The 16,155-nt window shown below is 33.1% G+C and overlaps 2 protein-coding genes across 2 annotated transcripts in view; one reads left to right on the forward strand and one right to left on the reverse strand.

The window, feature by feature from the left end:
* LOC142351580 (uncharacterized) overlaps positions 1-16,155 on the forward strand; it is a 462,469-nt gene that overhangs the window by 182,368 nt on the left and 263,946 nt on the right. The gene's annotated exons all lie outside the window — the stretch shown is intronic.
* LOC142351856 (uncharacterized) overlaps positions 1-16,155 on the reverse strand; it is a 218,000-nt gene that overhangs the window by 144,531 nt on the left and 57,314 nt on the right. Inside the window, exon 7 of the mRNA XM_075404088.1 lies at positions 6,448-6,641. Within this exon, the coding sequence (XP_075260203.1) occupies positions 6,448-6,641 (194 nt within the window). The remainder of the gene's footprint in view (positions 1-6,447; positions 6,642-16,155) is intronic.

The following is a 16,155-nucleotide window of genomic DNA, read 5'->3' on the forward strand; positions in this document are numbered from 1 at the left end:
TTTCAAATAGAAAAGGGATTTTATGGCCTTATAAGACTTGGGGCAAACCCGCGAGATTGATATACAATATGTGTCCAGGTCTCAAACAGCAATATTCTCTCTCAACCAAAGCTTATATCAATTATTTTGGGCATGTTGTTATTTTTATACGATTTGTATACAATAAGTGGTACAACCCAGGAGCTAGTTCTGCCAGAGAATTATCTCTGTTTAGAGTTAATTGAAGCTTCCGGGGATGAATTACCTCCTGCTGCCAATGAATCTTTTTAGAGGTTTGGATTACACCCCAGCTACCACACCCATTTTAACGCTCATAATAAATTTTATTATAGAAACAACTGTCGCGTGCACTTGATCTTTAAGCTTGGATAAAAAACAAAAGCTCTCTCGCAATTTAATCTGAAAATCTATTTGGTGAGATTTAAAAAAAAAACAATAGCAGCAAGTAGTTACTTCGATTGCCAGAAAATGACCTCTATCTGACTATTGAGATAGACGAACTTACAAATTCAGATTAAAACAATTTGAATTACGCACAAACAGAGCAGAACATAACACGTGACAGAATTCGAAAGAAAATTTGAATCAGTCACTCAAATGATTTCTCAAATTGTTTATGTTTTTAGAGACCTAATAAAAGGTGAGGGAAACCATAAAGATAATATTAAATATAGAGGTTTAGAAATAGCAAAAGTAGAGAGCCATATTCCATCTATACAGTTTAGAAAGACATTTGATTAATCAAGCGCGTCAATCAAATTTCAAAGTATCAGTTTGCATTTGTTCGCCTAATGCACACAAGTGTTGATTAACAGATTCAAAACTGCTTTAGACAAAGCGAAATTTAGACGTAATGGAGACGTATTTCTTTTATTCCAATTTGCTACAGCTTTGTTAAAAGCTGAACAAAGTCCCAAATTTTCTACAGTTACATTACATCATTCATGTCTTTCAATAAATTCATTAATTGGGCCTTAAAACCATTCCACAAATTTCCGTCAAAATCTGTCATGTATCAAATTTTGACGTACTCGTCACGAAAATTGGATTAAACAATCAGATCAAGTAAATAATTGCGTTTGTATTTGGAGGTCAATGAACGCAGTTACAGCAGACAAGATTTTGTTTGAGAAGCGATTGACAGTAAATCAATATGAACGACAACGACAAAATAAACGACAAAACTTCAGCAACAATAAAAAAAATGAATAGTAAAACCCAAAAAAAACAACGAAAAATCAAATTTTGTCCGGCCTTATGCACTTGTGGCTAGCTGCAGCCACGAACATAGATATTTTACATACTGAGAGCAACTAGAAATCTACAAATTTTTGTACTCAATAAAAAGACCGCAAATGAAAAACACAATTAAATGTACTATACGGTTGAATCACCGAAAACAACTGACAGCATGTATGCCACCGAGTTATGCAATGTAAGATTATCTAAAGAACAAAAAATTAACTCATTCACGACTTGAAAAGGCGAGGAAACCATGTTACAAAGGTATTCGTTCCAAAACGAGCGCAAACATATTTAGTCGATTACTCTCTATTAAGTACCTTAGCCAAGAACTTGGATGCAGCAGATTTGTACACAAGCGTCAAAATAAATTACGGTCTACTTTTTTGAAGTGTTTAAAATAGCTGATGTCTTCGAAAACGTCTTTCAGCAAAACTTAGCTTGGGTCATCTCTTAAACTGAAAAGGTAAACATAACCCACTAACGTCCCGCGAATAGTCAAACAACTAGCTTGTTGTTGCTGTCACACAGATGCAATTTGCAGGAAACTTTGTCGGGATATCAAGGCTTATTGCCATTTTTAAATGTTTTCATTGTGTCAATTGTATTATAATAAAAGTATAATAACATAGCCGGCAGATTGCCGGAATAGCTGCGAAAGAATAGACCTGCGTGCCATATAATAGAGATAGAAACAGATACAGGTCTAAATTGAAAACAAAAATCGACGCCGCTCAAAAAACTAGCCAAAAAACATTCAGCGATAAATCAATAAAGCTTGAAAAAATTCATTCCGCAGAAGCCTCTTATTAGGGACCTTTACTGCACATATGAGTTCCTTTGACCTTAAACAAATTCAAATTAAACTTAAGTTTTAAAGTGCAGTCATTTTATTGAGTGAGGTAAGTCACGTATGATCAAAATCTAATCACGCAAAAAACTTTTGCTAAAGCGAGTGAGAAATGACGTCACGCGCGCAAATGCCGTTAGTGAGAGGAAGAAGTCATTCAGAAAATTTGACTTTTTCAGCTTTGCTGTGTGAACAAATGTAAAACGAAAAAAGAGCGTCAGACGACGAAACAAAAAAAAACCAAAATCACCGCAATATAGCTTCGCTCAGCTTACAGCTTCGCAGCTATAAAAAGTGTTAAAGTGCCAATCCTACCATGCTTGTGGCGCGGGGACCTTTCTGCATCAACGCCATGGTGGCTGACATGCGGTCCTTGTGTTAACGAGACCAAGAGGGGCAACGTCAACATCGGGGGATGGTCAAGGAAGGCGGACACTTCTGTGCAACGTGGCCGTGTTGGACTAAAGGAATTAACTCCAGTCAGTAAGCTACCGCTACTGGTCTTTCTCATACGTCAATCATTTGGTCCGCGGTGTTCTTCTGCAGTTGAAAATATGATTTACGTCATGCGGTCCTATTTCACATTTGGGACAGCGGTCATCAACATTGGTACAAATCCTATTCGGGAGTTCAGGAGTGGACAGTATCCAGTTCAAAGATGTGCCAATCGGATACGCGCAATTCGTGGCAGCGTTTCTCCTCCTACCATTTTTGGTAGACTGATGCCAAGTTGCTTGCTGTCTTTGATAAAACATGTGTATCTGATAACTGCAGGCCAAAAATTGCTGCGGTAGAATTTATGTGAGAGATTTAGGTGGCAGCATTTCACCATCATTCTGTCAGTCGTTAATGTCAGACAATTTGAAACAACCATTAATTGTGCGACCAGCAAGATTTTTTTGTGTTTGCAGGTGGTTCTAGTTTGCATTGCTGACTGTAGACGCCCAAATGGGAGCACCGTAGTTCAGGACGCTCCAAATGATGTTTGTAAGTTACTGAGAGTGTCCCTTTTGTGCAGCACCAGTCACTAACACCAATTTTATTCAGTGTGTTATTGCACAGTTGTAGTTTCTCCTGGTTGCTTCTTACATAATATCCAAAATTGAGCATAATAACGAAGACACCAAGTATGTTGTCTTTGGACTTCTGATATTGGTGCATTGTTTATAGTGAGGTGTAGCCCCGCTTGCTCCAGTGCACAGCGGCACTTGATTTTTCAGCTGATAAATTAACTTTCTTGAGTGTAACCAGAAGTGTAAAATATTTAGTTATGAAGTTAATATGTCATGTAAATTTTCAACCTGTTAGAGTTTAAAGTCATGTCATTAGCGTACGTGATTTTTAAATTTTCGGGGGTAGCGGCAGCTTTCTCATGTATTTGTTGAGGAGCATTGGAGAAAATAAGCCACTTCGGTGGACAACCTATTTGACTTTTGTCGGCTTTGATTTTTTATACTACGTAAGAAGACCTGCCGTGCAAGTACGAAGCGACCCATATTTTTGTGCTATCTGATAGCGGTGCCTCAAGCAAGTCTTTTAGTAGCAGGTTGTGATCAACCGTATCCAAGGCGGCGGTGGTATCTGAGGCCACTAGTAGAGTACGTTTTCAAGGTTGCTTTGATTAAGGCCTTTTTGGATATCGTTGGAGACAATATTGAGAGCTTTTGTTGAGTGCTCAGGTAAAAAGCCGTGCTGATGTTCTTTTAATGGTAAAGTCATTTAGTAAGAGTTTTTCTTTTAGTTTTGCAACAGGCAAGAGGAAAGCAATCGGCCTGAAGCTTTTCGATTCGTCATGGGTTTTCCCGGCTTCTATAGGGGGTAAAACTTGGCCAACCTTCCAGATGTTAAGGATTTTTGCCCAAATCACAGAAAGCTTTATGCTGTCATTGACGTATCTGAGTGCTATGAGGCCTAGATGGTGTAGGTGGATTGGCACTATTCGATCTAGACACAGCGCCTTACTGTTCTTTGTGTCTCATCATAAAAACCTTTTTTCATTGTGTTACACTCCCTGCTCTCCTCCATTTCCAGCTTTCTCTTTGTTCTTAATGTATTGCTTTTCTATTTTTCGTTTTTCTTGGGGTTTGGAGCTTATTGTTGGATACGTTTAGTTCCCTTAAACCCTGACCAGTTAGACTTGAGGAAGTTGATGAAAAATATGTGTTGTAAATTTGTGTTGTGTGTGATATGAGGTCACAGGCGATGAACAGAACTATTGGTAAACAGTCTGAGCCTAACGCGTACTCCATCCGCCAGTCGATCTTCATTGCTATGCTTGAGCTGGCGAGACAGATGTCCGGGAGCTTTTACAAGAATCAGTTGCTCTTGTGCTGGCCTGTTCGTTGAGTACTACATGATTAAAGAGGTCTATTTCACTTGCAAAATTGTTCCCTCTTGTCTTCCGGCAGCTTCGAGTGCCATTGGGAGATATGAGAATTCAAATCACCAAAAATAAAACAGTCATCTGAAGCAGTTTACTTATTGAGTTGTTTTATCCTGCATCAGAGCTAGACGAGGCTGGTATGTGGGTGTGCACTAGTTTGATGTTATTGCCACCGGCGGTGAGCTCTGTGGCCTGGAATTCTAGGTGTTCGTGAGAAGTTTTAAGTTTGATTTACTGAAACAGAATTGTAACCTTAATGATAGCAGCTACCCCTCCACCATTGCCTCTCTCTTTAGGCCTATTTTCTGGGATTACGCAGTAGCCAGGTGCGCTTTTGAGAGCAGATTTTCCATTTTCATACCCTCAAATTGTCTCCTCAAAGCAGATTCGATCAATAGCATACATAGAGACTAGTGAGACATCAGGCTCTAAGAGAACTGTTTGTCCATTTAAATACTTCCGAGCGCTGCCTGTTTTTGAGGACAAAAGTCAAATGGTTCAGACGAAAAACTCAAGCGAAAAAGCCCAAGGACCAATTTAATTGTTACCAACTTCGTTTGAGAACAATTAAAACCATTGTCTTACTTTGAAATTCGGTTGAAGAAAACTCACTCCCCAGTACTTCATTGTTCACTGCGGTAAAATTGAACTTACAATTTAGTTAACAACTAATAAGACTATTCAATTTATTATATCATTCAATTGGAAGCAACGAGCCGAGGATACAAAATGATTAACCAAAAACTGATAAAAAATTACCCCAACAATTCTTCACAAATTTCTATAAAAAATAATTATATACAATAGACTGAGTAGAGCAGTTATTTTTTCGTCCAAAATACCTAAAACGATACAAATGTTTTACGAGTTAAAATATTTCCCCACTGCTCTGTTCGAACCCTGACCTCCACGTTTGCAGCCGGATATCTTAACCTCTGAGCTACAAAGGCTTTCCTTTCTTTCCTTTCGCTCACAATCGGTTCAACCAACTTACCTTATTTCAGCACAAGAGCAACTTAGATCACCCAAAAATGAAGAACATAAGTGTGAAAAAGTCACTCACGAAGTCAAAAAATATTCAAGAACAAAAGCGCGTCAACCAAAAATTTTGCATAAAAGACAGACACGCACGTTTACAATAATTGTTTCAAAATTTCGTTGGACAGCAATTAAAAAATTCAAGTTAAGTGGGGTTTGGGGGGGGGGGGGGTGAAATGGGGGAGGGGTTAAAACTAGGGTTAATATTAGCAACCGCCCTTCAAAACAGTCTCCTAAACAGTTTCAGGTAATTGCTTATTTGGAGACTAGTGAGAACTAGGGCTCAAAAAAACTTCATGCCTCCGGGCTTTACCTATTTATCCCGCTTCTAGGACGGAAAGTCAAATGCTCAGAAGAAAAAAGGGGTCTTTCCCATTATAGCCCCCAGCTTAGTGGTCAGATAACCTATAGCCCCCCCCCCCCCCCAATCATGGTAAATATACCATAATGGGGGGGGGGCTATATTTTCATGGGGGGGGGCTATAATGGTAAAGACCCGAAAAAGAACTATCAGTCGAAAAGTTGTTATTACGCAAAATTGCATATAAATGAAATACCAAGAGGACTTATACAATTGCTAAACTTCATTTGATAGCAATTAAATATCCAATCTAAACAGCTGGCACCACGGAGACGGGAAGTCATTGACAACATATTAAAACACTCACGTGCACATTTTAAAATGCCGAAAGTCTGCAAGGCCAGAAGTTAAAATGCCAGAAGTTGCTACTTGACCAGAAGTTGACTTCCGTCGACTTTCGCCATTTTAAAACGTGCGCGTTTCGTGTTTTAAGCATGGTTAAGTGACTCTGCAGAAGTCACTTCGAAATTCTGACTTAATATCTCGGACCGCTTCGCGGTTCTCGATAAACGCCAGAAGTTCTCAGTGACTTCAAGCAGAGTCACTTAACCATTACTTCTGAACGCCGCGTACCTGTGCGTGTGAATAGCTTATGAGTTTGTTGTGCTGTGCCTCTGCCATGATGTGGACTTGGTTATTGAAGTATAGACATTGCTTCTGCCTCCATGCCCCGTAGCCTCCCCCTCCATGGAAGAAAGCAAAAGGGTCCTCCTGATGCTGGGGTAACTCAGCTGGCAGACGGAACCACAGCTCCACGCTCCAATATGCTAAACACAACTGACTTCGGTCTCGCTAATTGGTCTCAACCGACAGGGGCATGTAGGGAGGGGGTTGATAGTATAGCTAACGTATCTACAGAGAGGGGCCAGTCTCACAAAAATTACCCCTTTTCACCTTGACCTACAATAGGTCAAATGCACTGCTTTCAAACAAGCGGGACCAGCAGTACTTTAGGTTCTAGAGTCTCGCATTGAGCTAGGAGGCAAATGTTCGGAACCAATTAAGTCAAAATTCAAGTCGTGGACAAACTTGCTTCATAGAAATACATGTTTAATACCAATACGCCTCTTCGAGTCGTAAAAAGGCCAACACGTTCACCATAATTGCTTCAAACTTTGTTCGAGAGCAATTTAACAGAATTGAGATGATGAAAATTTTGCCGGATTTTCAGCCAAAGCTGCCTGTGCACACGAATTTTACATTTTCTAGGCAGCTTCAATGAATTAGGCAAATACTAGTTGAGCTCTAAGAGAGCTGCTCTGCGACTTTTTGGAATTCTTCCTGGAAAAATCTATCAAACAAAAAATCGCACTGAAAAAGTTTGAGAGCAATTAATTGCGCATTTCGGGTACAAACTCATTGATAGTGAGTGTAACAAATGACGTCACGCACACAAGGAGAGAGCAGTATAGTTACAAGCAGAATAAAGAACTGCGCCGTGAAAAATGTTCACGTGAAAAAAAAACAAAAATCAGCGTTGAGGCTACGATGCCAAAGAAGCACGAGTACCACAATACAGCCGCGCAACTAAATTACAAATTATAAAAACAAAACACGATGCAAAAGCGACAGGCGAGGGGCTAGTTCTGCTTCTTCATCAACTTTGGTGAACAGTACACTAAGAAGTTACGAAGACTTTATAACAGGGGACCTTGTCCCTTTTCATTTTATTACGTTTCATTGGCAAAAAGTCACGAATTGCACAAAAGAATATTCGATAATAAAAACTAGGAAAAAAATTTATTAATGCAAAATAAATTTTTATTAATTCAAACTTAGAGTTAGAGTTATAGTCATATATAGAACCAGAACCAGAACTAGAGCTAGAACTGGGGTTAGAACCAGAACCAGAACTAGAACTAGGGTTAGAACTAGAGTTAGAATTAGGGTTAGAACTAGAACTAGGGTTAGAACTAGAATTAGAATTGGAAATAGAATTAGAATTAGAACTAGAATTAGAACTAGATTCATTCTTTAAAGAACAATCCCATGGGGAAAAATCATTATCACAAATACCACTTAATATTATATTACCACACATACATTTATCAGTTTTATCTTTATGAAATGATTCATAATGATATTTTAAAACAGCAAAGTTTCCACATTTATAGTTATACTCTAAACATTGTAAAAGCATTTTTAATAGATAAAATTATCAGTGAACGAGCTTTGCTCGTGGTTCTCCAACGAACTTTGTTCGCGGTTTACCAAACTGCTCAACGGAGTTGTTTTGCAAATTCGCAGATAATATTAGCTATGCTGTAGAATCGGTGTACAAATTTTGTGGATCAGTGAAACTGCTTCGCAGATAATATTTAGCCATGATTTCAATTAAATCTTTAGTATTATCTTTAGATGTGATACACTCTGCTAAATATTTATTTCCTAAAGTATTGAGTGTATTAGTTTTACATCTCTTATCTAAGATCAAATCAAGGTCTAATTCTTTTTTATCTTTAACAAAATTTATAATCTCTTCTCTAAATTCTTCATTATTTATATATAGTTTGTTTAAAAACCTTCCTCCCTTTCTATTCAAAATTCCCATCTCTTCATTGACGAAGTCACAGTTACACTGATCAGTATAACTGCTTCCCTGATAGGTCTTCGACCATGTTTCACTATCAGTATAACTGCTTCCCTGATCTATATATTCCTCTTGGATCATGGAACCTACTTCGCAGATCGAGGAATCGGACTTTGTCCGTGTTTCACCTTCCAACTCTTCTCCATATCCAACATTAACTAAGGTATTTACTCTACTCAACATTGTACTTGCTCCCATTGCTACAGTTCCAGCATTTCTTGATATTGAATCAGGATAAAAACAATTAAATATAAATAAACTGTGCCTATAATTCCACCAATATTTGATAAAATTTTCGTACCCTTTCCCTAAATCATTTCTTTAGTTAGAACAACATTCTGAATTTTAATATTTAAAGTAAGAAGTTTATTAAAATAAAACTATTAATTATCATGATTAATAACATTTCTATCTGTTGCATTTATCATGAGTGGTTTCATATATATGCTATAAGTTTATTTATATCTTCTCTTTCTAAATCATCTTTTAAACTAAGAGCTTTTAAATCAAGGAAACCAACTCTTGAATCATATATCATTGTTCTATTACTAATAATAATAAAAGTATTTTCCTTTTTATTATATTTATTTATACCATAACGAAGTTCATCTGACACTCCATCTGTACAATTATAATAGTTAATATTTGATTCACTAATTATTTCATTGAAGTCATGTTCACAATTATATATCTCATTAAAGTTTTTAAATAGGTCAGGTCCATTATAAGTTGTTAAATAAATAGTATCACAACTCCTTCTTGCTGTATTAATTACTTGAGCTGGTTTATGACACATTACAATCATTTGAATATTATAATGTCTACCTTCAGTAAAATAATAACCTATATCCTTATTTAACCTATCACCCATATCATCAAGTACTATTACACAATTTTGAAATTTATGCATATTATTTTTAATGATCATATTTATATCACATTTATTAAACCCAGTATAAAATTTATTAGACTCAGGATCTATCCAGTCTCTGTCATCTTTACACACTAAAACTATATTTTTAACTATAACTATAACTATAACTAACTAAAACTATAACTATGGAGCTTTGGTCTTGAACTTGATCTTGAACTTGATGTTGAACTTGATCTTGAACTTGATCTTGAACTTGATCATGGTCTAAGTATAACTTTAAGTATTGTCTAATAAAATATGCTTTACCCGTTCCAGTTCCACCATAAACAATAGTATGTAGTGGTGACTTTTCATATTCAAATCTAACTAGACTCCTATAAATCCACCAAAGCTTTCTTCTAGTTTTGTATATTTACTTGGTCTTGAATCATATATTATATAACAAATTCCAATTATAATAATAAAAATAAAAACTGCACTACCTGTTTCCATTTTTATATAATAAAAATAGATTTGATTTAGATTTAGACTTATAATTAGACTTAGATTTAATAAATTTATTTTATAAAAATGCTTATCCTAACTTTTGAGGAATTCAATAATAAATTTAATATTGATAATAATGCTATGAGTGATATCAGAATAAAAGATATAGGTAAAGATATAAGTCTAACACCAATTGAGATTGTAATGAGAGATCAAACTCCAGATAGTATCAGGGATCCTAACTTCAACATTATTGTAAATCTACATCCAACTGAAGGTACACATTGGGTTTTAGTTATAAGAAGAGAAGGTGGTCCAACATATTACTTTGATAGTTTTGGTGTAGAAACTCCACCTTTATTTTTAGAAGAATATGTTGATCTAGGCTCTAATGAGAGAATACAACAATATGATGAATCTTATTGTGGGGCTTATTGTTTATATATGATCTATCTTATTGATAGAGGATTTAGAATTAAAAGTGCTTTGAATATTCCAGTTAATCAATGTAAATATCCAGGAATATATAATGAGTGTTTTTGTTTAAGTTGTAATGTTAATGATAATGTTAATGTTAATGATAATGTTAATGATAATGTTAATTTTAATGATAATGTTAATGATAATGATAAAGATATTGATAGTGTTAAAGATAATGTTAATGATAAAGATAATGATAATGTTGAGGATAATGATAATGATAAAGATATTAATAGTGTTAAAGATAATGTTAATGATAAAGATATTGATAATGTTGATGTTAATGATAATGATAAAGATAATGATAATGTTGATGATAATGTTAATGATAATGATAGTGTTAATGATAATGATAAAGATAATTTTATATATCTATTTGGTGAAAAACATCAAAGGGCTAAACCTAACAACAAAGAATGTCTTAGTAACAAAATCTCTGTAAACATAAATGATGATCTATATTTATGGTTAAATGATGATGATATAATTACTGAAGCCGCATTCCCAGATAACTTTAGATGTATAATATCTGGTCCTAGTGAATGTGGTAAGACATTCTTATTAAAACTAATTCTAGCTAGTATATACTTTGATAAGCTATACATCATTGGACCTACTGGTGATCAGTACCATGGTATAGAAAGAATAGACCCAAAAGCAGATGTTGAATTTATTAAAGATATAAAAGATTTACCATCTCCTGATAAACTACCCAAAGACTTAAAGAAACTAATGATATTTGATGATGTTAGAGCCAAAGAACCAGTTATTAATGAATACTTTTGTAGAGGTAGACATAATGATTGTAATGTGATATATCCTTATCAAAACCTGTTCTCTCTGGATAGGCAGAGTGTTAGAGAGAACTGTAATCTATTTATTTTATTTGAACAAAGTCCTAGCATCGATATATCAAGATTTCTTTAATAAAGTTGAACTTAGTTATAATGACTTTGCTAATATATGTAATGAGGTATGGAAAGAGCCTTATAATTATATTGTCATTGATATAACTAAAAATAAAAATATTAATGGTAAACTAAGAATTAATTGGGATCGGAGAGTTTTGTAATTTAGTTTAAGTGTAAGTCTAAGTCTAAGTACAAGTATAAGTCTAAATCAAACAGACCTTCGGTCTGCTAACTATGTTAGATGTAAAGTAAAACTTAATACATCACCATTAAAGTCTATAAGTCTTCCATGCTCATCTTTAATATGAAATTCCATATATTCTATTCTATCTTTAGTTACATTTTGATACAAGATATTAGTTGGTATAATATTTATCAAGTAACCTGTTGGTTCTGTTAGATTAAAAGTATATAATACATCTGTATCTTTACCGTTATCTTTAGCTCCAGATATCACATTACAATGAATGTTAATAGTACTAAAACCCATAATATCAATAATTTTCTGAGATTTATATCTACCTTTTTTATAAATTATTTTTCTAAATCCTAGTAATGAGGCTAGTGAGTTTTCTATATCAAAGCTGAGTGCTCCTTGTTTTATTTCCATTAAACATTTCATCGTATTCTTATCAGGTTCTATTATAACATTACCATCAGTTTCTTCTTTTATTAATTCTGCTATGTCAGTTAACTCATATGCTCCTGGTGTAATAGTTGAATATAGCAATGGGATTCCTTTATAATTATGATTAAGTATAGATGTAATGTTTGGGCTTGAGGTAGAGATAGGGTTTAGGTTAGGGTCAGCGCTAAGAGCCCGAGGTAAAGCTTCATCATCTTCTATAACAGTACTAGCATATAAGAATTAATTGTTTCTCCTATTCACATTAAACACTGAATTATAAACAGATAATCTAATTAAACCTAATTTTGTTGTATTAAGTATAGGTTCACTAAAGTTAAACTTTTCTGTTGGTTTTATCATTCTAAAGTTAAGTGTATACTCTTCTTTAGTTTTAGTTAAAGCTTCGTGTATATTTTGTAGTTCATAAAAAATCAACGAAGTTGCACCTCTGGTGATCAAGTTGTCTGTCATTTTTTATCTAATAAAATGGATTTTCATTTGGATACAACTTATGGTTATAATAATGATATACATAACAGTAAGATTATAAAATATAAACCTAATAATCTAGCAACAATGAATACGGTTAATACCAATATTGATATCATACTCAATAAGAGAAGAGAATCACTTAAATTTGCGTGATTCATATCTAGAGATAGAGTTTGTTGTATCAGATGATGCTGGTGGTGTATTTGCTAATGATGCTAATATCAGATTAGTTAATTATGGTATGATGGCATTGTTTAGTTCACCTAAGCTTGAAACTAGTGGTGGTAGGACTATTGAATATATAGATCATTGCCATCCTTATCTATTGATGTATAAGTTATTAACTAGTACTGGTGATGAATATAAGAGTGGTTTTGTTAGAAATCAGGGTAATAGAGATAGTCAACTTAAAGGTGACCATATTGCTGCACAACGAGGACATATGTATATGATGATTAAGATGAGTGATCTATTTGGTTTCATAAATGATTTAGAAAAGATTATATGGTTTAGGATTTAAACTAATATTAAAAAGCAATAATAATGATAGAGCTCTATATAGAGTTAATGCTAATCCTGGTGCAGTTGCTAATGATGGTAATATAGAAATTAGAGACATATCATGGTGTGTGCCTAGTATTGATCCTAGTAATGATAATAGAATTATTGTGCAGAAAGGATGAAATAAAAAGAATAATGTAGACTTTAGTTATTATGAAAGAAAGACATTTTATAAGAATGTACCCAATGCTACTAACTTCTTGTTTGATCTAGGTGGTATGGAAAGACAGCAATATATAATAGTTGGTTTTGAAAATAATAATGTTAATGAACAAACTCATGATGCAAGTACATTTGATGTAATGAATGTTACTGAATGTTATTGTAAGATTGGTAGTGAGTTTTATCCTGAGGATAGAATGAATATTGATTATGGAACCAATAATTATAATGAGGCTTTTAAAGAGATTGTGAGCTTTAATAAAGATTATAATGGGCTACCACATAATATAAAACCATATATAAATCATAGAACATTCAAAAGTAATTACAGAATATATGTATTCGATACTAGATATCAAAGGGATCATATAGGTCCACAATCAATACAACTTAATTTTAAATTTAGTGCTGCAGTTGCAGATGTTATATGTCATGCATTAGTATTAACTAGAAAGGCTATTAGTGTGAATAGTGATGGTAATAAGATGGTTGATATTATATCATATATATAATTTAAGTCAAAGATATAACTCTAGCGATAATTATAATTTTAGATATAACTCTAGCGATAATTTATAATTATAGTATAATATAGTTATTGTTATAATTATATACTTATACTTATACATAACCATATACTTATACTTATACTTATAGCTAGTCAGCTCTAATTGTTACTCTTGTTAATACCCAACTATTTCTTATTAGTATTAACAAAACCTTTAGCATAAATAATATGTAATTTCTTTTTATTCCCTAGAGCTAAGCCTCCAGCTTCAAGCTTAATCTTAGGCTTAGGTCTAACCTTGGGCTTAGGCCTAGGCTTGGGTTTAGGCTTAATAATAACAAAGGGATAATACTTTTTGACTTCCATTATTTTTTATATATAGAAATGAGTCTTTTAAATAAGTTCAAAACTAATTCATATTGTGTTGGAGGTAGACATTATAGTGGTACTAATAACATAAGAGGTTTTATTACTTCAAAAGGTACCAAAATGTTAAAGGGTAATTGTGTTAAGTGTAAGAGAAATAAGTCAATGACTGTTAGTGATGCAAAAATAGAAGCAGAAGGACTTAAAGATTTCTTTAAAAGTGTTGGTAGGGCTACAGTTAACTTTGGAAAGAAAGTAGCTAATAATCCAGTAAGAGCATTAGAAATAGCAAGTAAAATAGGAAGTGCAGCTGCATCTAGAAACCCTAAAGCAGCTCTAGCGGCTACACCTGATTTAATTAAATTTGCAACTACTGGTGAAGGTATAAAGGTAGTACAAAAAGGTAGAGGGTTATACTTAGGTACAAAGAAAAGATAATTATTTGATTATGATTATGTTTATATTTATGATTATGTTTATGATTATGATTATATCCATGATTATATTATGTTTATGATTATGATTATAGCTATGATTATGATTATATATTTATCGATAAATATTAATACTAATATTATTATTACTAAAAACATTGTTATTACTAAGCACCAATATCTTTAATCTAAAAAAATACTCAACTTATGCTTCTTGTTCTTCTTATATTCTTCATATAACTTAACAAATTCATTATATTCATCATTATCTATTTTATTATCATTCATTGATTTAGTATATAGTTTATTAAACTTATCACTAAACTGTTTACTTAAAATATACATTTGTGAATACTTTATAATTTTATTTCTAATTTTAGTATTAATTGTTTTTGATAAGGAACCACAAACAGTTGCTGTAGCAAAAGCTGTTGGTATAGAATAAGCTAATCCTATACCTGTTAATGAAACTGATGTTGTTGTTGCCGTTGTTGCTATTGATGATATTATTTCTGTTATCTCAGCTATGTTAATATAATTCTTATATCTACTTAACTTCTTATTATAGTTATTAGTTTCAGTTTCATAATAATTTCTAATATTTTTTATAATGTTAATATTGTTATTAAATTTATTATTAGCTTGAATCTTTTCGTTTATCAATCTTTCTGATACTGATGACAAATCTGGATATAGTAATCTCTCACTCGGTGCTGTTTGATTGGTCATTGCTTTGCTAATTTTCATTAGCAAAAATTCTTTCTATTTCTTTCATTATATCTTCTTGATTAAAACTATAATGCATCTCAAGTCTGTCTTTCTCTTTATTATCAAGTAACTTACTTTGTAAAAGTATAGCAATTATATATTGTACTATAACACCTCTAAGAGATTTATTGTATTCTTTCATTTCTCTCAGACAGTTAGTAAACATTTCATCTAAGTGTATGTTAGTTATATTCTGATTAAATTTATTATTATCAAATTCTTGCTTTAATTGATTATATTTAGAGATAGTATCTGCAGCAACTTTATTACAAACTTAACAGTATTTCTGACTTCATTTGTTGATTCAATAAACTCGTTAATTAGTTCTTCATTAACTTGTGTTTCATTTAGTTGTAATGTTTTAGTTGTAACTTTATCAAAGTCACCCTTTCTTAGTTCAGTTATGTTTCTACTTAAAATGTCTATTTTATTAGAAGAGGATAATAAGTTATTGTCACAATACTCTTTATTAACAACATCTTTTTCATCTCTAGGAGGATGAACATTTGTAATTTTATAGGTATACTTCATATCAATATCATCATCATCTTCTAGGAATAACCCACGAGCCTTACTTAGTGTTAAGTTGTTTCCATTCCCTATATGACGTTTCGCTTGGTTAAATCTATTTCTTGTCATTATTTATATTAAGAAATATATTTAATGATTCCAAAACCTTATTATTAGATTCAAAATCAAACTCGGATTTCAATAGTTCCTGTTCATAATATTTGCCTTCTATTATCTCTCCATTAATATCTTCTATTTTATATGTTGGTGGATGTGTTTTTAGAACTTCATTCACTTTAAACAATTCTCTATTCCAATTAGAAGTGTAAACTTTAGAGAAGATATTACGTTTACCTACGTTTCTAACATAATCACCAACTTTAAATTTTGGTGTTGCTTTGGTAGAATTAACATAGTATTTAACTTTATCAGGATTATTAGAAGCATCAACTGGTGTCATATGTTGCAACAGCATCATTTAATATATTTACCCAATTACCATCCCCATTGA

The sequence above is a fragment of the Convolutriloba macropyga genome, chromosome 13 (genome assembly GCF_964194025.1).
Source record: "Convolutriloba macropyga chromosome 13, txConMacr16.3, whole genome shotgun sequence".
Lineage (NCBI taxonomy): Eukaryota > Metazoa > Xenacoelomorpha > Acoela > Convolutidae > Convolutriloba > Convolutriloba macropyga.